The sequence below is a fragment of the Doryrhamphus excisus genome, chromosome 2 (genome assembly GCF_030265055.1).
Source record: "Doryrhamphus excisus isolate RoL2022-K1 chromosome 2, RoL_Dexc_1.0, whole genome shotgun sequence".
NCBI classification, from domain to species: domain Eukaryota; kingdom Metazoa; phylum Chordata; class Actinopteri; order Syngnathiformes; family Syngnathidae; genus Doryrhamphus; species Doryrhamphus excisus.
This window is the reverse complement of record NC_080467.1, coordinates 31,125,921-31,151,227: the sequence shown is the minus strand read 5'-3', so window position 1 is coordinate 31,151,227 and position 25,307 is coordinate 31,125,921. Positions and strand designations below refer to the sequence as shown.

At 34.2% G+C, this 25,307-nt stretch overlaps 2 protein-coding genes across 4 annotated transcripts in view; one reads left to right on the top strand and one right to left on the bottom strand.

The window, feature by feature from the left end:
• slc36a1 (solute carrier family 36 member 1) overlaps positions 1 to 17,744 on the bottom strand; it is a 48,790-nt gene extending 31,046 nt beyond the window's left edge. Inside the window, exons 1-9 of one of the 3 annotated variants that reach the window (XM_058056172.1) lie at positions 17,195 to 17,744; positions 14,353 to 14,414; positions 11,383 to 11,497; positions 11,211 to 11,301; positions 8,095 to 8,183; positions 7,919 to 8,008; positions 7,718 to 7,802; positions 6,043 to 6,270; positions 170 to 268 (exon numbers count right to left, since the gene is read on the bottom strand). In XM_058056172.1, the coding sequence (XP_057912155.1) occupies positions 170 to 268; positions 6,043 to 6,270; positions 7,718 to 7,802; positions 7,919 to 8,008; positions 8,095 to 8,183; positions 11,211 to 11,301; positions 11,383 to 11,497; positions 14,353 to 14,386 (831 nt within the window). In that variant the 5' untranslated portion in view covers positions 14,387 to 14,414; positions 17,195 to 17,744. Of the gene's footprint in view, positions 1 to 169; positions 269 to 6,042; positions 6,271 to 7,717; positions 7,803 to 7,918; positions 8,009 to 8,094; positions 8,184 to 11,210; positions 11,302 to 11,382; positions 11,498 to 14,352; positions 14,454 to 17,194 lie in introns of all 3 variants that reach the window. The other 2 variants (XM_058056183.1, XM_058056164.1) reach the window with 2 other exon arrangements.
• Positions 17,745 to 17,961: 217 nt separating this feature from the next.
• On the top strand, positions 17,962 to 23,073 carry atox1 (antioxidant 1 copper chaperone). Its single transcript, XM_058056196.1, has 4 exons — positions 17,962 to 18,125; positions 18,511 to 18,586; positions 20,362 to 20,497; positions 22,609 to 23,073. The coding sequence occupies exons 1-3, from the start codon at positions 18,120 to 18,122 to the stop codon at positions 20,484 to 20,486; spliced, it is 207 nt and encodes a 68-aa protein (XP_057912179.1). The 5' UTR covers positions 17,962 to 18,119; the 3' UTR covers positions 20,487 to 20,497; positions 22,609 to 23,073.
• The last annotated feature ends 2,234 nt before the right edge of the window (positions 23,074 to 25,307 follow it).

Sequence of the window (25,307 nt, the reverse complement as noted above, 5' to 3'; positions counted from 1 at the left end):
AAAAGAACAACAGCGGGATAATAATAATCAGTTAACGTAATAATAATAATAATAATCATCATCATCATCATCATCATCATCATCATCATCATCATCATCATCATCATCATCATCATCATCATCATAATAATAATAATAATAATAATAATAAAGCTGCATTGTCACGTACCACTCCGATCCCTTCAAAGGCAAAGATGGCCGTCCCAAAGAAGAGCGGGTAGTCTTTGGCCCGGCCCACGCTGGGCAAGTTGATGGGGTATTTGATGTGCTGGAGGGGGGGAAAAAAAAACAGCAAAAAACATGAACCGATGCAACACAAAAGTGAGACTAATAAATAAATAACAAATAATAAATAAAATGAATTATTACAAGAATAAATACAAAATATTAAGAAAAAAAATCTAAAGAGATGTGGTCATTCGTTTACAAAAATTATGTAATATAAGGGAGAAAAATAATAATAAAAAACAGCTGTAATTTAAAAAAATGTCAATTTAGTAGAATACAATTGAATTATTACAAGAATAAATAAAAAAAAATATTAAGAAAAAAAATCTTAACAGATGTGGTCATACTTTTACAAAAATTATGTAATATTAGGGAGAAAAATAATAGTAAAAAACAGCTGTAATTTTAAAAGAAAAAAATTCACTTTAATAGAATACATTTGAATTATTACAAGAATAAATAAAAAATATTAAGAAAAAAAAATCTAAAGAGATGTGGTCCTACTTAGAAATTATACATAAATAATTACATTACACAATTACATAAATAAAATTATGTAATACTAGGGAGAAAAATAATCATAAAAAAAGCTGTAATTTTAAAAGAAAAAAAATCACTTTAGTAGAATACAGTTGAATTATTACAAGAATTAATAAAAAATATTAAGAACAAAAATCTTTTTAAAAAATACTTAAAAAAAAATTATGTAATATTATGGAGAAAAATAACATTTTAGTAGAAATGCTTCAATTAGTTGAAATGCAGTATTAAAATTAAAAAAAATTTTTTTAAAGATTTTTAAAGATTTTTTTCAAGATTAAAAATTAAATTAAATTAAATTACAAGATTAAAAATGTTGAAATAGTTGGAAAAAGTAAAAAAAAAAAAAGTCACTTCAGTAGCATACTGTTGAATTTTTCCAAAAAAAAAAAAATGCTTGGTAAAAAATTTAATTCTTATCAGAATAAAATATTATAAAATATTATGAAAATTTTCAAACAATTAAGAAGAATGTCGAGATATTTCAAAAATAAAAACAAAAAGGGCAAAAACTGAAAAAATCAATCACTAGCGTGTAGCATCGCTGCACTGGGAAAAAAAAAAAAAGACTAGATGATTGACAGACCTCAATGATTCCATTCATTCTGCTATAGAACCAACACGCCCAAGCATGCCCATCTCAATACATCCACGTCGGCAAAATGATCAATTCCTGATTTTAGTGGCTTTGTCTTAACAAAAACGGTCGAAATCGGCTTTACTGTCCGCGTTATGGTCATAAATTCAGCAGCTGGACAGCATAACGGCTGGATTGACCAAACAGATGGCAGGCGCTTCCAACCCGGACGTCCAGATGCTTCCGTGGGACGGTACGCTATTCAGTAGAGACTCTTTAACAAGCACTTATGAAGCTAATTGCCTCCAGAGGATGTTAAATATTTACTGATCCTCCAAATCACCTTATTAAATCGCTTTATAGAAACACGCAGTGCAAAGTCGCTCAACCTGCAGCTGTTTCTAATACTAGTAAGACGGTCTAAATATTAGAAACACCTCTCAGCACATTCAGATCATCAAAAATAATTTTTATTTTACTCAATAACAACAAAACTCAACAAAAGTACTGCTTTTAAATGATAGTTTTTATGATTAATGGAGGAAAAAAATATTTTTCATTTGTTCATTTTTGGTTTGTTGTGCCTTTTTTATACTTCCTGTTTGTCTCCCCTATTATTAATTCATTACACGACCGCTTACAAATTTGGGATCACTTGCAAATTTGTTAGTTTTCCAAAAAAAAAATTTTTTTTCATGCATTTCACAAACAATTTTGCTGCAATTCTGTGCAGCCGCTACTAAAAATTGTGTTTTTTTTATCATCATAACATTACAAAGTAGTTCTTGTAAAATAACTGCAGAATTTTAAATTTTTGCTTTTTTAATTTTTGTTATGAAATTACACTTGCAAATTTCGTAGTTTTCCAAGGAATTTTTTTTTCATGCATTTCACAAACAATTTTGCTGCAATTCTGTGCAGCCGCTACTAAAAATAGTGTTTTTTTCCATCATAATATTACAAAGTAGTTATTGTAAAATAACTGCAGAAATTTAAATTTTTGCTTTTTTAATTTTTGTTGTGAAATTACACTTGCAAATTTCATAGTTTTCCAAGGAATTTTTTTTCATGCATTTCACAATGTGCAGCCGCTACTAAAAATTGTGTTTTTTTCCATCATAACATTACAAAGTTGTTCTTGTAAAATAACAAAATTTAATATTTTTGCTTTTAAATTTTTGTTGTGAAATTACACTTGCAAATTTTGTAGTTTTCCACGGAATTTTTTTTTCATGCATTTAACAAACAATTTTGCTGCAATTCTGTGCAGCCGCTACTAAAAATAGTGTTTTTTTCCATCATAATATTACAAAGTTGTTCTTGTAAAATAACTACAGAATTTAACATTTTTGCTTTTTTTAATTTTTGTTGTGAAATTACACATGCAAATTTCGTAGTTTTCCAAGGAAATTTTTTTTCATGCATTTCACAAACAATTTTGCTGCAATTCTGTGCAGCCGCTACTAAAAATTGTGTTTTTTTTTTATCATCATAACATTACAAAGTTGTTCTTGTAAAATAACTACAGAATTTCAAATTTTTGCTTTTTAAATTTTTGTTGTGAAATTACAAATTTTTTTTCATGCATTTCACAAAATTTTTTATTCATTTCACAAAAATTTTTATCCATTTCAAAAAATGTTTTATCCATTTCACAATTTTTTTTTTCTATTTCACAATTTTTTTAATCCATTTCCTAAACAATGAAAATGAATGAGATGATTTAAAAAAAAGTTCATCATTTTATAAGGCTAATAGATGATTAATAAACTCATTTAAAAATCTAAACTAAAACTAAAATCTCTTACCATGCTGTTAACTACTCCCTTCAGAGAGCAGCACAAACTGGGTCTAACAAGGACACAAAAACGCTGCACAAATATCTGAGAGTGTGTTTTCCAAAGAAAAACAAATTTTCATGCACTTTGCTAACAATTTTTTTTTCCATTTCCAAAATTTTTTAACCATTTCATAGACAATGAAAATGAATTATATGATTTTTAAAAGAAGGATGTACATTTTTGCATAGAGGCCTACTATCAACAACTGTCAGTCCTCTGCATCAATCTCCTGGTATGGCTGCTAATCCAAGTTCATCATTTTATAAGGCGAATAGATTAATTAAAACTAAAACTAAAATCTCTTACCATGCTGTTAACTACTCCCTTCAGAGAGCAGCACAAACTGGGTCTAACAAGGACACAAAAACGCTGCACAACTGTGCAAGAATACATACGTATCTGAGAGTCATGACCAGTTATGCAAATTAAACGCACTTGCGCCCCCACCACCACAAATAGATCGCAGTCCTTGTGGTAAACTAGGCAATGAGGAATATTATCTCGTTAAAGAGACTTTTAGAGGCAGCTCATTAGATTCCATTCAATATGTAATAATGGCTGAAGTGATTCCTAAGCTACAAGCCAGCTCACACGGCTAAGTGCTGACTCTTTGTACAGCCTCTGATGCAAGAAATTGCTTTTTTTTTTCTTTCTTTTTTTTCTGGTTTCTTGGCTTGTGTATATCTGGAAAAGGGCAGTCGCTGAATGATGGAACGCTTTGCAGGCAGGTAATCTGCACTCCCCGTCACTTCCAGCTGGAATGTTATCCATAACACGTCGACAACACAATCACCGGCGAGGTTAAATACAATCGCAGCACACGGGGAGGAAAAAAAAAAGAAGGGTGTCTGTTTAAAAGCGAACTCAATAATGACGCACATCACTTCTTCACTGAAGAACATTATTCTCCTCAAATGAGTGAGACAGCACGGGAGGACTGGATGCTCGAGTACGCCTGGTTGATGGTAGGCAGATGGGGATTTGATGTCGGGGGCGGGTACAGCCTGGACTTTAGAATACATTATTTTTATTTTATGTATTTATTTTTTTAAACCAAACTAGTCTCATCAATGCAATAGTAATACGTACCAAGTATTAAGTATTAAGAGGGGCACTTCCAGCGAAGGGGAACTACTGCTGTAGCTATGGAGCCGTTTCGTTTTTTTTTATTGGTCAAGTGTCTAATTGTCTAAGAAACATGTAAAAACATTAAGAGAAAAAAAATCTAACAAGAAAAAAAAAAGATTTTTTTTATTGGTCAACTGTCTGTCTAAGAAACATAAAAACAACAAGTTTTTAAGTTTTTAAAAAAATATATTGGTCAAGTGTCTAATTGTGTAAAAAACATGTAAAAGCATTAAGAAAAAAAACATCTAACAAGAAAAAATGTAAGTTTAAAAAAAATATATTGGTCAAGTGTCTAATTGTGTAAGAAACATTTAAAAACATTAAGAAAAAAAACATCAAACAAGAAAAAAAATAAGTTTTTTTATTGGTTAACTTTCTAATTGTCTAAGAAACATGTAGGAACATTAAGAGAAAAAATATAACAAGAAAAAATTAAAGTTTTTTTTTTATTGGTCAAGTGTCTAATTGTCTAAGAAACATGTAAAAACATTAAGAGAAAAAAAATTGTTTTTTTTTAAAAAATGATTGGTCAAGTGTCTAATTGTGTAAGAAACATGTAAAAACATTAAGAAAAAAAACATCTAACAAGAAAAAAAAATTACGTTTTTTTATTGGTCAACTTTCTAATTGTCTAAGAAACATGTAGGAACATTAAGAGAAAAAAATATAACAAGAAAAAAATTATTTTTTATTGGTCAAGTGTCTAAAAAACATGTAAAAACATTAAGAGAAAAAACATCTAACGAGAAAAAAATATATATTTTTTTAATTGGTCAGCTTTCTAATTGTCTAAGAAACATGTAAAAACATTAAGAGAAAAGATCTAACAAGAAAATATTTTTTATTTTTTTTTATTGGTCAACTGTCTAATTGTCTAAGAAACATGTAAAAACATTGAGAAAAAAAATGTACGTTTTTTTCTTATTGGTCAACTGTCTCATTGTCTAAGAAACGTGTAAAAACATTAGGAGAAAAAAATCTAACAAGAATTTTTTTTAAAGTTTTTTCATTTTTTTATTGATCAACTGCCTAATCGTCTAAGAAACATGTAAAAACATTGAGAAAAAAAATTTAAGTTTAAAAAAAAATGCATTGGTCAACTGTCTAATTGTCTAAGAAACATGTAAAAACATTAAGAGAAAAAATTCTAACAAGAAAAAAATAATAATATTATGAGGAAAAGTAACGAATAAAGTCAAAATATTAAGAGAAAATAGTCGTCATCAAATTAGGGAAAAAAAGTCTTTATGAGACAAACTCGACAAAAACCGCTGGAAAAAGGCCTCAGGCTTGGTGCCCCGCAGCCTGGTTACGTGTGCAAGAAAAGAAATATGAAGTTCATTTTTTTCTAAACTTAAAGATCCCGTCTGAAAAGGAAGAATTCCCTTTAAGCCATTCAAATATTCAATCAAACTATTTGCTATTCACCGCCTGAGCTCGAGCACTTTTTTTTTTCTAAAGTGTGACAAGCGGACAAGTTGGTTTTTATGCAAATGTCTGCTGGAATATCTGAGCTCTTTTCCACTTGGCAGGTCTAGCTCCAGAAGTGTGGTCTGTATGGTCTCTCTCGCCGGGGCTTTGCAACCACGTTTCGCAAAAAAAAATAAATTAACAGTACAAATAATAATAAATAATGCTGGGGATAATATACATAAAATGAATATCTAATATTTTAATACTGTATATATATCTTGTGTCACCTCGAGTGTGCTTGCATGAGGAACGTACCGTGATGGAGTAGAAGTAGATGAGGACCAGACTGGCGGCCATGACCAGGTTAGCGATGAGCGACAGGGGCGCCAGGTACTTCAGGTTGGGGGTGAAGACCAGCAGGATGAATGCGGGCAGGAAACAGAGCATGTAGAGGCGGGAGTCGAAGCTGGGGACCAGGATCTCGGTCTGGTTGGTGTTGCTGATCTGACAATTGAAGGTGGTGCCGTTGGCTGCTTCCACCACCTGAAAAAAAAATTAAAAAAAATAATAATAAAAAAATAAAAAATAAAATAAATTATAAAATATATAACAATATAAATAAAATATAAATATATATTTTTTTATAAATAATTTAAAAAATAATAATTACAAAGGGTAAGCATAAGATACGGCCACATACACACTCCGTATGTTTGTGAAATATTTTGTGAGATATTTTCTCCAATTTTGTGATGAAGCTGCTTCAAGAAAATTATTAATTTACATAATTTCTTCTCATTAAGCTCAGCAAAGTCTTAATTTGCTCATTACCAAGCACTCTTACACTCTATGGAAAAGAACAAAGGTAAGGCAGTCCAAACACTGAAAGCAGCTTGACAGTGGAGAAGCGTCGCCATCTAGTGGTCACAATCAGTACTGCAAGCTTTCCATACATAACCTGGGTCACCTACATGGTGTATTATGGTTATGGTAATGGTTTAATTTCATTTGAACATGCATCAGATTACAATTGAATGCATCCCATAATCAGTTCCCAGTTCCACATGTCCAAAAGGAGTAGGAAGAAGCAAAGCTTATTAAATCCTACCCCTACATCTGGTACTTTTACAATCAGTAACTGTTACATTTGTTCACTTCCTGCTTTCCTAATATAATGTAGGTTTTTTTTAATTTTAATTTTAATTTTAATTTTAATTTTAATTTTAATTTTAATTTTAATTTTAATTTTAATTTTAATTTTAATTTTAATTTTAATTTTAATTTTAATTTTAATTTTAATTTTAATTTTAATTTTAATTTTAATTTTAATTTTAATTTTAATTAAAAAAACAAAAAACTAAAATTATATTAGGAAAGCAGGAAGTGAACAAATGTAACATTTACTGATTATAAAAGTACCAGATGGAGGGGTAGGATTTTAATTTTAATGTTAATGTTAATGTTAATGTTAATGTTAATGTTAATGTTAATGTTAATGTTAATGTTAATTTTAATGTTAATTTTAATTTTAATTTTAATTTTAATTTTAATTTTAATTTTAATTTTAATTTTAATTTTAATTTTAATTTAACTGTTCCATTTGTTCACTTCCTGCTTTCCTAATATAGTTTAAGTTATTTTTTGTTTGTTTGTTTATTTTTTTATTTTATTTGATTTTTTTTGTCACGTACCAAAGTATGAGGTGATATGACCATACAATGACATAATCGTTACCATAGTAACTGTCAATTACTTTTTTTCAATTCAATAATTTTCAATATTTTCAATCCGAGGGCCATTGTAGGTTAAAAAATGTTTTCAGTTTTCAACTTTTCAGTTGTTGTGATTGTTAAATTCAGGTTCAAGTAGCTGATTGACGTCAACGGTCAAATACCACAGTCACCTTACTAATAAAAATACTATAATAGTATAATATATAAAAAATAGTATACAATAAGTTCTACTGTATGTGTGTGTGTGTGTAGAGTACCTGCTTGACATTGTCGCTAAGAAAGACAAAGTAGACGCAGCAGAAACCCAGCTGGGTGATGATAAGAAACAAGTTGACGGTCCGCCTAAGAGCGAGAAGCACACACACACACACACACACACACACACACACACACACAGTATTGCTTAACCAACAAACAATTGTGACGTGTACTGAGAACGTAAATTCAAAAACTCATACCTTCCCCACTGCGAGTGTCTCCTGAGCCACGAGACGTTTTCCATGCCGTACTGGACCGCCTCCCCGTAGGTCAGAGACTGTCTGTTCATCCTGCAACACACACACATACATCATACTGATGCAAAGTAGTACTAGCAAGCTTGTACAAGTACAAGTAACATAAGCGATGAGCTTACTTTGCACTGAGGTGGTGAGAGCAGTCGACCAGCACCCTCATGCAATGCACTGCGATGACGCCCATGCACAACAAGCTGACCGGTCCCAGCTGCATGGACACATGGAGGATAAACATTTCATTAAAACGACATATATGTTTCATAAGATGCAAAACCATATCATAAATGTCACTCTTTTCCCATAGATTCATTTTTAAATTGATTTTTTTTTTATAACTGTGGGTGTGGCTTTTCGTTACAACTCCGTACAGTAGATGACATCATAAAAACGACGTTCAAAAATCACCGCCTTCAAACACCGCCATTTTATGCCGTTTTTGGGTGCTTCTGGGGCCCCTGTTAATGGTTTCCACTGTGTTTTTGACCGGAAAAGTGCATTAGTAGCAAGTTGGAAAAAAAATATATATATATATACAATATAAAATATATATACTAACCCTTGTGATTTTTGTCAAAAATCGCCATTTTATGCCGTTTTTGGGTGCTCTTGGGGCCCCTGATGGGTGTTTGTGTGGTTTCCGCTGTTTGTTTGTTTTTTTTACCAGAAAAGTGCATTAAAAGCAAGTTGGGAAATAAAAAAAATAATAAAAAAAACGACATCCTAACCACTTACGTTTTTTGACAAAAATCACCACCCTCAAACTCTGGCATTTTATGCTGTTTTTGGATGCTCCTGGGCCCCCTGTTGAGTGTGTGTGAGGTTTCCCCTGTTTTTTTTTTTTTTTTTTTTTTTAAACCAGAAAAGTGCATTAAAGAAGGTTGGAAAAAATAAAAATAAAAAAAACAACATACTACCCTTACGTTTTTTGTCAAAAAACATCATCCTCAAACTCTGGCATTTTATGCCGTTTTTGGATGCTTCTCAGGTCCCTGTTGAGTGTGTGTGAGGTTTCCACTGGGTTTTTGACCAGAAAAGTGCATTAGAAGCAAGTTGGAAAAAAAAATTCAAAAAACGACATACCCTTACGTTTTTTGTCAAAAATCACATAATTCAAACTCTGGCATTTTATGCCGTTTTTGGATGCTTTTGGATGCCGTGTTGGGTGTTTGTGTGGTTTCCACTGTTTTTTTTTAAACCAGAAAAGTGCATTAGAAGCAAGTTGGAAAAAAAAAAGATATACTAACCCCATGTGATTTTTGTCAAAAATTACCCCCCTCAAACATTGCCATTTTATGCCGTTTTTGGGTGCTCTTGGGGCCCCTGTTGGGTGTTTGTGTGGTTTCCACTGTTTTTTTAACCAGAAAAGTGCATTAAAAGCAAGTTGGGAAAAAAATAAAAAAACAACATCCTAACTCCTTACGTTTTTTGACAAAAATCACCGCCCTCAAAAACTGCCATTTTATGCCGTTTTTGGATGCTTCTCAGGTCCCTGGTGAGTGTGTGTGAGGTTTCCACTGTGGTTTCGAGCAGAAAAGTGCATTAGAAGCAAGTTGAAAAAAAAAAAAAACACCCAAAAAAAATGACTTATGATTTTTGTCAAAAATTACCGCCCTCAAACATCGCCATTTTATGCCGTTTTTGGGTACTCTTGGGGCCCCTGATGGGTGTTTGTGTGGTTTCCACTGTTTTTTTTAACCAGAGAAGTGCATTAGAAGCAAGTTGGGAAAAAAAAACAAAAAAACGACATCCTAACCCCTTACGTTTTTTGTCAAAAAATCACCACCCTCAAACACTGCCATTTTTTGCCGTTTTTGGGTGCTTCTCAGGTCCCTGGTGAGTGTGTGTGAGGTTTCCCTAGCTTTTTTTTTTTTTTACCAGAAAAGTGCATTAGAAGCAAGTTGGGGGAAAAAAACAACATACCCTTATGATTTTTGTCAAAAATCAGCGCCCTCAAACTCTGGCATTTTATGCCGTTTTTGGATGATTCTGGGGCCCCTGGTGAGTGTGTGTGAGGTTTCCCCTGTTTTTTTTTTTTTTTTTAACCAGAAAAGTGCATTAAAGAAGGTTGGAAAAAATAAAAATAAAAAAAACAGCATACTACCCTTACGTTTTTTGTCAAAAAACATCACCCTCAAACTCTGGCATTTTATGCCGTTTTTGGATGCTTCTCAGGTCCCTGTTGAGTGTGTGTGATGTTTCCACTGTGTTTTTGACCAGAAAAGTGCATTAGAAGCAAGTTGAAAAAAGAAAAAAAAAAACGACATTCTACCTTATGATTTTTGTCAAAAATCACCGCCCTCAAAAACTGCCATTTTATGCCGTTTTTGGATGCTTCTCAGGTCCCTGTTGAGTGTTTGTGAGGTTTCCACTGGGTTTTTGACCAGAAAAGTGCATTAGAAGCAAGTTGAAAAAAAAACAAGACATACTAACTATGATTTTTGGCGGCACAGCGGTCTAGTGGTTAGCGCGCAGACCTCACAGCTCGGAGACCAGGGTTCAATTCCCACCCTCGGCCATCTCTGTGTGGAGTTTGCATGTTCTCCCCGTGCATGCGTGGGTTTTCTCCGGGTATTCCGGTTTCCTCCCACATTCCAAAAACATGCTAGGTTAATTGGTGACTCCAAATTGTCCATAGGTATGAATATGAGTGTGAATGGTTGTTTGTCTATATGTGCCCTGTGATTGGCTGGCCACCAGTCCAGGGTGTACCCCGCCTCTCGCCCAACGACAGCCGGGATAGGATCCAGCACCCCCGCGACCCTTGTGAGGAAAAAAGCGGTAGAAAATGAATGAATGAACTATGATTTTTTTTTATTTTTTGGTGCTTTGGGTGCACATTATAAGGCATACACAAAATTTTTAATCAGATTAATCGCTTCTCTAATTAATCACCATTTGCAAATATGTCTGAAATTAGCACATTTTTACTGTATTTTATTGAAAGATAAAAGACTTGAAGGCAGCAAATTGTATTGTGCAGTAAAGGTGACGCTAGTGAATGATGAGAATATCCACTTATTATTTTTTTTATTTGTTTTTTTTTTTTACAAAATCTTAACGTAATTGAGTAAATCAATCAGATCCCGCCATTGACGAGCTATATTTGACAGCCCAACTACATGTTAACGTAGTTAAAAATAAATCTTAAACGTGGCAACCGCATCCCTTAAATTCTATCAACAGAGACCATCACTTTCATAAATTGATAAATGAGAAAATTAAAACCATAAATCACCACAAGTCCTGCATTCTTCACAGCCAAGGGCAGACCCAGCAGTCCGGTACCGATGTTCCCCTTCAGCAGGTGGATCAGGGTCTGGCAAAAACTGCAAAGATACGGAATAAATTGTACATTACAATTGTACACTACTCGACAGGTGACTTTCAAAACAGGAAGTCATACATACGAGGTTCCGGTTCGTGTTCCTATCCTCTCGTAGTCCCGTTGTGGTCTGGATGGTCCGGGAGGGGAAGGACAAAGAGCATCCAGTTCGGATGGATTCTGCTCAGGGAACAAAGACCCTAAAGGGGAAGAGAGAGGACAGATCTTGTGAGATATTATACATATGATTTAATATATATATATATATATATTTAATAAATATCTATCTATATATTTTGATTCCTTGACCATGAACACATAGGGAAGGGTTTGGATGACCTATATGACCTATGCTAACATGCTAATATTAGCATCCTAACACATAGCAAACACAAGTGTTTGTATAAGTACCACCTTTGAAAATGCTAAACATGTTAGTATAACTATGTTAGCATGCTAATATGAGCATACTAACACCGCATGATAGCGGTGTCTGCTTAAGTTCACATTCATGAAAATTGCCAAAAAATGCTAGCAATGTTAGCATGCGCATGATAGTGTTTATACAAATGTGTACTAATACTAATACAATGCTAATATTAGCATGCTAACATGAGCATACCAACACTGCATGATAGCGGTGTCTGCTCAAGTTCACATTCATGAAAATTGCCAAAAAATGCTAATATGCGCATGCTAGCATTGCTAGCATGCACATGATAGCGGTAAGTGCTTATACAAATGTGTACTAATAAAAACTGATAAAAATGATACTATGCTAATATTAGCATGCTAGCAATTCTAACATGCTAACATTAGCATGCTAACAGCGCATGACAGCAGTGTCTGCTTAAGTCCACATTCATGAAAATTGCCAAAAAATGCTAGTATGCGCATGCTAGCATGCACATGATAGTGGTAAGTGTTTATACAAATGTGTAGTAATACTAATACTATGCTAATATTAGCATGCTAACACCGCATGATAGCGGTGTCTTCTTACGTTCACACATGAAAATTGCAAAAAACAAATGCTAGTACATGCTAGCAATGCTAGCATGCACATGATAGCGGTAAGTGTTTACACAAATGTATACTAAGAAAAACTGCATCAAAATGCTACTATGCTAATATTAGCATGCTAGCAATTCTAACATGCTAACGTTAGCATGCTAACATGAGCATACCAACACTGCATGATAGCGGTGTCTGCTTATGTTCACATTCATAACAATTACGAAAAATGCTAGTATGCGCATGCTAGCAATCATGCACATGATAGCGGTAAGTGTTTATACAAATGTGTACGAATAAAACCTGATTAAAAAAATGCTACTATGCTAATATTAGCATGCTAGCAATTCTAACATGCTAACGTTAGCATGCTAACATGAGCATACTAGCACTGCATGATAGCGGTGTCTGCTTACGGTCACGTTCATGACAATTGCCAAAAAAAGCTAGTATGCGCATGTTAGCATTGCTAGCATGCACATGATAGCGGTAAGTATTTATACAAATGTGTACTAATAAAAACTGATCAAAATGTTACTATGCTAATATTAGCATGCTAGCAATTCTAACATGCTAACGTTAGCATGCTAACATGAGCATACTAACACTGCATGATAGCGGTGTTTGCTTAAGTTCACATTCATGAAAATTGCAAAAAAATGCTAGTACGCGCATGCTAGCATTGCTATATTATTGCTACCATAACATCTGCGCTGCGTTTGCACTTTGCACTGTCCTTGGCGGAGGTAAAAAAAAAAAAAAAGCAGAAAGAAGTAGAAGTTGTGCGCAGCAGTATGGCTAATAGATATGTTTGTGGACCAGCCGCTGTCTGACCACACACTGTGGAGCACAACAGGAAGTGACACTGTGATGTTGTTAATGAGATACTGAGATGACTGCACATTTTGGCACCGGCGGGGGAAATGTGCACTCATAGTGTGAAAACTCAACAGCAGAAGTGAAACTGAGGGCCTCAGCCTGGTCTCAACATGCTGACGACCCGTGGTGATAGTCACATGACTGCTCGTCTTCTGAGCAGCCATCGTTTCCCGGCCAACACAGGGATGTTAGTGTTTGTGAAAAATGAAAGGATGTAAGGGACTTTCAAGAGAAAAAATTGCAATAAAACAGCAAATTACTAGAAATATTAATACATTTGCTAATACTAATACTGATACTATGCTAATATTAGCATGCTAACATGAGCATACCAACACTGCATGATAGCGGTGTCTGCTTAAGTTCACATTCATGAAAATTGCAAAAAAAAATGCTAGCATGCTAGCATGTTAGCATTGCTAGCATGAGCATGATAGTGGTGTTGATACAAGTGTGTACTAATACTATGCTAATATTACCATGCTAATATGAGTATAGTAACACCGCATGATAGCGGTCTCTGCTTAAGTTCACATTCATGAAAATTGCAAAAAAAAATGCTAGTATGCGCATGCTAGCATGTTAGCATTGCTAGCATGAGCATGATAGTGGTGTTTATACAAGTGTGTACTAATACTATGCTAATATTACCATGCTAACATGAGTATACCAACACTGCATGATAGCGGTGTCTGCTTAAGTTCACATTCATGAAAACTGCAAAAAAAAAAATGCTAGTATGCGCATGCTAGCATGCTAGCATGTTGGCATTGCTAGCATGCACATGATAGTGGTAAGTGTCTATAAAAATGTGTACTAATACTAATGCTAATACTATGCTAATGTTAGCATGCTAGTGTAATTTTTTTTTGTATTTCCAAAAAAATTGAACTTTTTTCTGAAATAATCTTTCTAAAGTTTCTTTACATAAACTCATTGTAATAACAATAATAATGCTGCGGTAGCTTGGTAACATTTCAGAGCCCTTTCCAGTCCAAATAGGTGCATCCCATTATATGCATTCTTAGCGGCCTCTTTTTACCTGTTTTTATATCTTTAGAATGCACAGATTTGTGCATATTGTGATGGTCTTTCCATACAACTGTCCCACTTCCATCATTGAAAACCTACTACTTTTCATACAAAGTATAAATCTTCATACCTTCTCCTCGAACGTCATCACTGGAGGACATCATGTCTGCGTTCCGTCTCCCGAACTCACTGCTGTGACAGGCAGGAGGTCAGCGAATGCAACATTGGTGTCTGCGACAAAGATTCAGTGGATCAAGACAGACGTTATTCGACTTTGCACGCATATTTGACTTGGACTTTTATGTAAAGTCACTTGGTCCAGATCACCCAGCCCTACTATAGGGGTGTTATTTCATGTCTAGAGGGCTCTAATAATAATAATGGTTTAAAAAAATAATTAAATCATTCATAATTAATAATTAAAAAATGATTTTAAAAAATGAATATACTGTTTTATTTCAGTGGCAATTTTTCTGTAAGATTGTTTACATTTTAATAAAAATATTTGGCTTTGACTTTTGTCAAATTTCAGTTTTTGGAAGAAATATCGAGATATATATATCATGACCTAAATATATCGGGATGTGAGTTTTGGTCCATATCGCCCAGCCCTACTATAGGGGTGTTATTTCATGTCTAGAGGGCTCTAATAATAATAATGATTTATTAAAAAAAAGGAATATAGTATTTTATTTCAGTGGTTATTTTTCTGTAAGATTGTTTACATTTTAATAAAACTTTGCACAAATATTTGGCTTTCGAAATTCAGTTTTTGGAAAAAATATTGAGATATATATCATGACGTAAATATATCGGGATATTAGTTTTGATCCATATCACCCAGCCTTATGATTGCTAGACAATTGTTCCACTAAACAGCATTTGTGTATTAGTCCTACATGCTAGAGTTGAGTAAAATACAAATATTACATTAATAACAAGACACTGCTTGTACAATATCACCTTCAAGTACTTCTTCTACTTCTACTTCTTCTTTTCAAGTCAAGTACAAGCAAACTTTCCAGTGTTTTTCAACATTTCTGCCCACTACTGAATACTATGAGCGAGGAGACTAGAGAGTAGCAGTGAACAACTTCCTCAACAGGGCAAAGTGTCTTTATGACGTGCAAGTCAGCAACTTTCACAGTGACGAAACGCCAACGGAGCGCCTTTTTACATTAAGGGTGCGTTCACATGCTCTGGTAACGGTGGTCCTTGGGTTTACGTGTGAATTCTGTTCCTTGACTGTGATGTAAGCGAGTCTAAGTTAGAGTTATACCTAAATTAACCTCCTGAGTCACTCACATTGTACACAGAACACACCAAGGAATACCACAAATACCATCAAATACTTACAATATGGACGTTTTCAATGATCCCAAACATGTGTATCATTGCAGACACAAAAGATTTACACATTAGTTTACTTTAAATGACTTTAACACTGCATGCAAGTCAGCAATGGGATGTCCGACACGATAGAGTGAAAAAAAGTTCTCCTCCCAATCAATGTGGAAGTGGTGCTTAGCTAGTGAGCTTTTTAGCTAAAGTCCGTGCAGCAATGAAGAATAGGAGTGCAAAAAGGAGTTTTTTTTTATTTTGCACTCCTTAAAAAATAAAAAAAATAAATAAAATAAATAAAACATTAAAATTAAAAAAATAAAATAAAAATAAATATATAGGAGTGCAAAATATACCAAAATAAAAAATATACGTGCTATGAAAAATAAAAAAATTAAAAAGAGCAAAGGTGACTATAGGGGTGTTATTACATTTTTTGCCTGCATTTCAGACATGTTCAATATATGGAATTGTAGAAATGTATTGAAATTAAAAAAACATAATAAAAATATATAAATAAAAAACATTAAAATATAAAAATAAACAAATAAAAAAAATATATATGAGTGCAAAATATAAAAAGATAAAGAATATAAGTGATATGAAAAATAAAAAAAAATGTAAAAAGTGCAAAGGTGACTATAGGGGTGTTATTTTATATTTTTTTATATTTTTATATTTTATTTTATGTTGAATATATGGAATTGTATAGATGTATTCATTTTTTTATTAAAAAAATTACAAAATTAAAACATTAAAATTTAAAAAATAAATGAAAAATAAATATATATATATATAGGAGTGCAAAATATAAATATATATATATAAGTGATATGAAAAATAAAAAAAATAAAAAGTGCAAAGGTGACTATAGGGGTGTTATTTTATTTTTTGCCTGCATTTCAGACATGTTGAATATATGGAATTGTATAGATGTATTCAAATTCAAACCGACTAGTGTGAACACACCCCAAATCAAACGTGTGTGGCATGTGAACTATAATGTATGAATGAGTTTGTCATGGCTTGTTGCGTGTTCGGTGTTTAAATATGCTAACATAATGTCAACTTGACAAGACGAATCCGTTTCAGCTTGCAGTGTTTGCTGAAGACAAACACTTAATTTCATTTCTTTGTTTGTTTCCAATGTTTCCTCATCATCGGCCGATGGTGAACCGCTGGCAACACACACTCAGAATAAACACACACAGTAACATCTAAAACTACTAATCTCATTATTTTAAACCATTCCAGGCGTGGCATTTCCATTGACGCGGTCTGAAAGAGAATCCCGGTTGGGATCTGGCCAAAGAACTCCCGACAATGGTCTCTAATTAGAAAGATTAATCCTGTGTTGTGTGAGAAAGATAAATACAGCATGTACAGTGGCTGCCATTGGCCCGGAATAGACGTGCAAACAACCGGAGGGGATTTATATATATAAGCAAAATAGCATTTGCAAACGATGTAGTGGTGAGTAACACGTCAAAAAATAACTATATGTATTTAAAATAAAAAAGCGTAATTATTGTATGTTGGTCGAGCAAGTGCAGACAAGCTATGTAAAAAATAGCCTACGTTAGCCATCTTTGTGTCCGTCAACACAGGAGCTCGAACAGGGGTGAATTTACCTCGGAGAAGCAGTCTCTCTCGCCTCCTGGCCTCGCTTGGTGCTTCCGTGATGGAGGGCTAACGTCCACAAAGACCTGGTTTTGTCATGTTGTGGTCGTGGGTGGATAAAATCGCAGCAAGGCAGACAGCAAGCTATCAAGAGGAGTCTTCAGCTTCCACTGAGGGCGGGCCAGCCGCCATGTCATGTGACACGAACCCGGAAGAAAGAAATGCAATGTTGTCATAGCATAGATTATAATTTGTTTTTTTCTCAAATCACAGCAAATTAGCGACATAATTTTTGTAGTATTATATTTTCACATGTTCGGACTTCACTACTGGAAAATCACGTCTTAAGTTGAACTAACTACAGTCGTAATTTACGACGTAAACGTCATTGCCCCGAGATAAGATATTTTTTTATAGATACAGTATAGGCATATAAATATGACAACATTCTTTCCGGCACGACTGCTTCTTTCCGTTCATTTTTAATTGTTTTTACTATTGACTGTTTGGAAAAGACACATTATTGAAATAAGAACAGCGATTCCAGTGACTGAATTGTTGATAAATAGACTGACCGGAACTACTAGCATCAAGTTAGCTTAAATGTCGTAATATAAAACCGGAAACAGAAAAGATTAACATAAAAAAATAATGTAATGATTAGTTATGGTACTTGGTAGTAATACCATATCGTTTTTAATGAATAAATACGCATATTTATATATCTGTGGGTTATTTATATGGAACATTAACATACACATTTAATGTAAGTGCGGCGTAGCACCGGAAATGGAGGTTCTGTTTTTCCCAAATAAAGGTAACATGACAATAAAACAGGAATGAAGTGGGACGTGTTTGCCTAAGTTACGAGTCACTCCGTGGGGAAAGTCCATCTTTGTTGAGACACTCCGACTGCTGCGCCACATCATCCTAAACATGACCGTGAGTTCTTCTTGTTAGACTAAATGACATATCGCCATAACGAGACATATTTAGCATTAGCACGTCTCTCGGCTAGCACACACTGGGGCAAGCTAGCAAGGATTTAGCTTCCGTTATTCAATAGCGTGTTAGAGCTATTATATAAACATGATTTAATGTTTTCACACACTTTATTCACTCACGGAGAGACGATGTGTTTATTAGAAAATAAAGTAAAGTAATGTATGGCTTCAAATAGCTAAGTTTGTTCCACCGGAAGTAGTTTGTGAATCATTGCAGCGCAGTAACAATGTTAGCATGTAATCGATAGCAGCCACAGTCGATAAAGTGACGTTTTTATTTGCACCGTCCTGCAGTGAGTGAACTAACTGTACTAACTGCACAGAAACACGAATTTGCTGTGGCCATGACGTGTGAAGGATGCTCAGGAGCTGTCAGCAGAATCCTCAACAAGCTAGGAGGTGAGAGGTCGCCATCTTCTCCATCACATAATGCATCAGAAGCAGGAAGTACAAAACTTGGAAAAGGGGATTAAGCTGGGATATGTTGGTTATATCCTGGCTCAAAAGTGGCATAATTTCTAATATACATTACCATAGGATTTATTCTGTGGAGTTAGCTAAGCTAAACCAAGCTAAGGTCCACAATTTATTTAGTGTCATCAATTATCTTAAGGTCGCCGGGGTGCAGGAGCCTATCCCAGCTGTTTTTGGGCGAGAGGTGGGGTACACCCTTGACTGTTTTGCTGGACTTTTTAAAAAAAATATATATATTTTTTAATTTTATTTTTAAAATGTTTTTAATTACATTTTCAATAACTAGCATACACTTTTTACACTTTTTTAAAATTATTTGGAAAAAAATCTTGGATAACCTGAACTTTTTTATTTATATTTTGTCATTTTGTATTATATATATTTTTTGTTGTTTCAACTTTTTTTTTTGACATTTTTCAATAGTTTTAATTAGCTATCTCATACATATTTTTTATTTTAATTAGATTTTTTAAATGTTTTTAATTACATTTTCAATAACTAGCATACACTTTTTACACATTTTTTTTATTATTTTGAAAAAAAATCTTGGCTAACTTGAACTTTTTGATTTAATTTTTGTATTATATATTTTTTTGTTGTTTAAACTTTTTTTTTTTTTTTTTACATTTTTCAATAGTTTTAATTAGCTATCTTATACTTTCATTCATTCATTTTCTACCGCTTATCCTCACGAGGGTCGCGGGGGGTGCTGGAGCCTATCCCAGCTGTCTTTGGGCGAGAGGCGGCGTACGCCCTGGACTGTTTTGCTGGACTTTTTTTTTTAAAATATATATTTTTTTATTTTTTAAATGTTTTTAATTACATTTTCAATAACTAGCATACACTTTTACACTTTTTTTTTTTTCAATTATTTGGAAAAAAAATCTTTGACCTTTAACCTGAACTTATCCCAGCTGTCCTTGGGCGAGAGGCGGGGTACACCCTGGACTGGTTGCCAGCCAGCCAATCACAGGGCACTTATAGACAAACAACCATTCACACTCACATTCATACCTATGGACAATTAACCTAATTGTCGCTAATTAACCTAGCATGTTTTTGGAATGTGGGAGGAAACCGGAGTCTCCATAAATGGAAAGCAATAATTATTGGACATTAAACATTTATTACATAATTTACACATACTGTACATCACTTCCCATATAAAGGTAAAACTAGGGTTTGAGCCGCCGTTCCAGATTTGCAACAAACATAACATTGATTCACTATTCAAATTTTATTTATGACTGTCAGTGGAGCGGTGAGTGTGTATTTGTGCGCCACTTTAGCACAAAGTATTGCAGATCGTTTCTGACTGTAGCGGTACTGCCTTTCTTTTTTTTTTATATATATATATTCCTTTTTTATCACTTGTGCATCCCCGTAAGCCTCTGAGGATTTCCGCTTCCAAAGTATGCCGCTCACGTTGCCATGGTGAATCGGTGCCTCTGTGATTGATAGCGGGGTCGATTTAAGGAAGTCGTGTACTCGCACTGATCCGGGATTGGTTTCACCTGGCTTGATTAATCCGCATTTACTCATCCTGGCTTGTGAAATTAACCGAGACACTCTTGTTTCGGGTTAGTAGAGGTCATCTCAGTCATTTTTCCCGCATGTCTGATTCCTAATTTAGTGCAACTAAGTACATATAACAAATTAAAACGTATTCACGTTGTGTTCTTTCCTTTTTCTCGCCGCAGATGTTAAGTTTGAAATCGACTTGCCGAAGCAGCTGGTTTGGATCGAGTCGGACAAAGACGTAGAATTTCTAATGGACACTTTGAAGAAGTGCGGAAAGGAGGTCAAGTACAACGGCACCAAATGATCTTGCTCCAGGTGACGCCTTGTTGTGCACTCGATGTCGTCATGACTCCCATGTAATGAATGTCAATAGTAGCTGCTATCTTTTCATACAAAAAAATGTATTTTAAAAACATACAACACAACATTCGATTTAATGCTTTAAATCAGGGGTGCTCACACTTTTTCAGCATGCAAGCTACTTTTAAAATGACCGAGTCAAAATGATCTACCCACTACAAAAATGCAAAACATCTATTTATTTTCAAATGTATTGAGGATTATTTGTACGTACAATGTATGTTGATGTACCTTACATAACCAAATGAGCCAATATTGCGAAACACACATAATTAACTATTAAAATTTTTTGTAATTACCTGAGTTTACTTTGATGACTTGCACTGAATTGAACCAGCCAGGGATGCATAGTCCGGACAGTAGCTGCTGATAGCCAGCCTCAAGCACACTTCCAAATGTTTATCAGTCATGGATAATATCCGTATCATAATATCCATATAATATTCCATATCCGTATGGAAGTGATATGTTTTTTGCCTTTTTACTTGGTCCAGCTCCTTCACTCATTTTAGTGACCATAAACTTTAGCGAGGGCTTAAAATCTGACGCAATTCGCCGACTAGCTTAGCACTTTGCATCGTTGTTTACGCATGAGCGGTGACCTAAAGGTCAAAATTCAGTTGTCATCTGACCGGTTGTCCTGTATGTCAATCAAGTAACGGGGATGGATGATGGGCTGACATCGTAAGTTCTGCTGCACTTAGAGACGTTGTTTGATTTGATTGGTCGCCCGAAGGGCAACATTCAGTTGTCATCTGAATGGCTGCCCTGTATATCAATCAAGTGACGGCATTGATGCTGGGATGATATTTTTTTAATGTCACGCCGTGATCGACCAGTGCGATCGACTTAATGAGCACCCCTGCTTTAAATGGTAACTGAGGTGAAGTCTGACATGACGCCATGCATGACAGTTGGGTTGAAATCCAAGTCCAAACAGGTTTCACTCCAGGTTGTACCACCTTAAGGGCCTCCGCTGTGTTAGTTCATCCCAAAATACTAAAAAGTGAAGGGATGCATTAAATCGGTGGTGTCTAAAGTTTTTCCAGCGATGACCAAATACTGAAAAATTAACTCCGAAAATTTGGCTGTGTCTAAATCTGCGTTCTGTAGCCTACTAGTCTGCGTTTGTATGCTGCATGACATCATCGCCCCGTGCAAAAAAAAACAAATGTCAACGTTAACCGTGTAAAACGGTACAAAACGCAATAATTGAGTTATTAGTAAATATTGTAAAGACATAACACTTCATATTACATCCATAAAAAGGAAGATGGAGTCATTATGTGTACTTGTGTTCACGTGATCTTTATTGTATTTACATTTCTAGCGCAGTCTTGGAGGAAGCTCACAAGTGCATAAAGTAAACAAACAATAAAGAATATAGAGTTTGCACAAGCTTACATGATAAATGGGCAAACGAAATATATATTTTTTTGTGTTAAACATGTAAATTAATAATAATTGTACTGCTCTTTTGATTTTTATCTTCTGTGTGAATTGCGAAGATTTAGGAATAGAGAGGATATTCTGCCTTTATAATTTATTTACTGTATTCTACTTCATATTTACATATTTAAGTATAGTGTAAAGTACAATTATACATTGTACTCGGGTGCTTTATTCGTTCCATCAACAAAGATGTGGACTGGTGCATGTCTCCACTGTTTGTCTTCTCAAAGAAAATTATACGCTTCTCAATTATGTAAACAAAAACGACTAAATATGGGAACACTGAAGAAATTATTCACATAAATTATGCTTTTTTTCTTTTTAAAATGTAATATTTTTTCCTTTTAATGTTTTGACTTCATATATTTGGAATTATTGCATTTTTATTTCATTAGTTTTTTTCCAACATTTTCTCATTTGGTTACCTGAATTTTCAAAAACAGCCAAACTTTGGACACCCCTGCACGGAATATACCTGAATATTACATCCATTCATAATACAGATGCGTATTAAAGTATATGATGTGTACTTGTCTAAGAAGAGAAACTGCTTCGTGGAGTTGTGCACTTTGTCAACGTGTCTGGGGTTTATTTTCTGTGTTTTATCTCTCAAGGATTTGGACACTTATGGTGCAAAATGAAGAGTGCTCCACACAGCCCCTAGACGTCATTGGAATGGCTGAAGGGGCAATTTAGCAATCTTTTATGAGCATGTGGACTACTGCAGAGTATGTCAAGAAGTCATTTTAGTTGTCAGTGTCATCTGTAAAAAAACGTTTTTTCCATTTCTTCTCCGACATCATCTTCTATAATGTCATCCCAGCTTCATGCATGCTGCGGTAAAGCTTAAAAAAAAAAAAAACTCTAAACATGCTGAAAATCATGTGTTTAATCACTTCCACTCTGCATCCTTAAAATGACAAATTAACAGCATTGCAGTTCCTCTTAAAGTCTTTTTTTCGGCATTTAACATTTCTTTTTCGCTTGCCTATGAAACTCTACTAACACTAATATACAGTACTCAGCTAACTGAGGCTTTTTCTAGTACTTTTGGAGTAATAAAGTCAGTTCGGCCTCAACATGGAACACGTTTGTTGTGTTTTTTCAGGGGGTAATGGTAATGGTTTAATTTCATTTGAACATGCATCAGATTACAATTGAATGCATCCCATAATCAGTTCACAGTTCCACATGTCCAAAAGGAGTAGGAAGAAGCAAAGCTTAATAAATCCTACCCCTCCATCTGGTACTTTTACAATCAGTAACTGTTACATTTGTTCACTTCCTGCTTTCCTAATATAATTTCATTTTTTTAAATTGCACCAAGCCAAAAATGCATAATTAGGTAGAAAAAACATACATAAGTCGCACTGGAGTATAAGTCGCACATGGCCAAAAATGCATAATTAGGTAGGAAAAAAAAACATACATAAGTCACACTGGAGTATAAGTCGCACAAGGCCAAAAATGCATAATTAGGTAGAAAAAACATACATAAGTCACACTGGAGTATGAGTATCACAGGGCCAAAAATGCATAATTAGGCAGAAAAAACATACATAAGTCACACTGGAGTATGAGTATCACAGGGCCAAAAATGCATAATTAGGCAGAAAAAAAACATGCATAAGTCGCTCCGGAGTATAAGTCGCACAAGGCCAAAAATGCATAATTAGGTAGAAAAAAACATACATAAGTCACACTGGAGTATAAGTCGTACAAGGCCAAAAATGCATAATTAGGTAGAAAAAAAAACATACATAAGTCACACTGGAGTATAAGTCGCACAAGGCCAAAAATGCATAATTAGGTAGGAAAAAAACATACATAAGTCGCACAAGGCCAAAAATGCATAATTAGGTAGGAAAAAAACATACATAAGTCGCACAAGGCCAAAAATGCATAATTAGGTAGAAAAAAAACATACATAAGTCACACTGGACTATAAGTCGCACAAGGCCAAAAATGCATAATTAGGTAGGAAAAAACATACATAAGTCGCACTGGAGTATAAGTCGCACAAGGCCAAAAATGCATAATTAGGTAGAAAAAAAACATACATAAGTCACACTGGAGTATTAGTCGCACAAAGCCAAAAATGCATAATTAGGTAGAAAAAAAACATACATAAGTCTCACTGGAGTATAAGTCGCACAAGGCCAAAAATGCATAATTAGGTAGAAAAAAACATACATAAGTCACACAAGGCCAAAAATGCATAATTAGGTAGAAAAAAAACATACATAAGTCGCACCAAGCCAGAAATGCATAATTAGGTAGAAAAAAAATACATAAGTCACATTGGAGTATAAGTCGCACAAGGCCAAAAATGCATAATTAGGTTGAAAAAAAAACATACATAAGTTGCACAAGGCCAAAAATGCATAATTAGGTAGAAAATAAAACATACATAAGTCACACTGGAGTATAAGTCGCACAAGGCCAAAAATGCATAATTAGGTAGAAAAAAAACATACATAAGTCTCACTGGAGTATAAGTCGCACATGGCCAAAAATGCATTATTAGGTAGAAAAAACATACATAAGTCACACTGGAGTATGAGTATCACAGGGCCAAAAATGCATAATTAGGCAGAAAAAACATACATAAGTCACACTGGAGTATGAGTATCACATGGCCAAAAATGCATAATTAGGCAGAAAAAAAACATGCATAAGTCGCTCCGGAGTATAAGTCGCACAAGGCCAAAAATGCATAATTAGGTAGAAAAAAACATACATAAGTCACACTGGAGTATAAGTCGTACAAGGCCAAAAATGCATAATTAGGTAGAAAAAAAACATACATAAGTCACACTGGAGTATAAGTCGCACATGGCCAAAAATGCATAATTAGGTAGAAGAAAAAAACATACATAAGTCACACTGGAGTATTAGTCGCACAAGGCCAAAAATGCATAATTAAGTTGAAAAAAAAACATACATAAGTCCCACAAGGCCAAAAATGCATAATTAGGTAGAAAAAAACATACATAAGTCACACTGGAGTATAAGTCGTACAAGGCCAAAAATGCATAATTAGGTAGAAAAAAAACATACATAAGTCACACTGGAGTATAAGTCGCACATGGCCAAAAATGCATAATTAGGTAGAAGAAAAAAACATACATAAGTCACACTGGAGTATTAGTCGCACAAGGCCAAAAATGCATAATTAAGTTGAAAAAAAAACATACATAAGTCCCACAAGGCCAAAAATGCATAATTAGGTAGAAAAAAACATACATAAGTCACACTGGAGTATAAGTCACACAAGGCCAAAAATGCATAATTAGGTAGAAAAAACATACAT

Bases quoted from the DNA above. Each gene is read 5' to 3' on its own strand.
- atox1 (XM_058056196.1), top strand. The intron at 18,587-20,361 runs GTGAGAGGTCGC...TTCTCGCCGCAG, and splicing joins AATCCTCAACAAGCTAGGAG to ATGTTAAGTTTGAAATCGAC.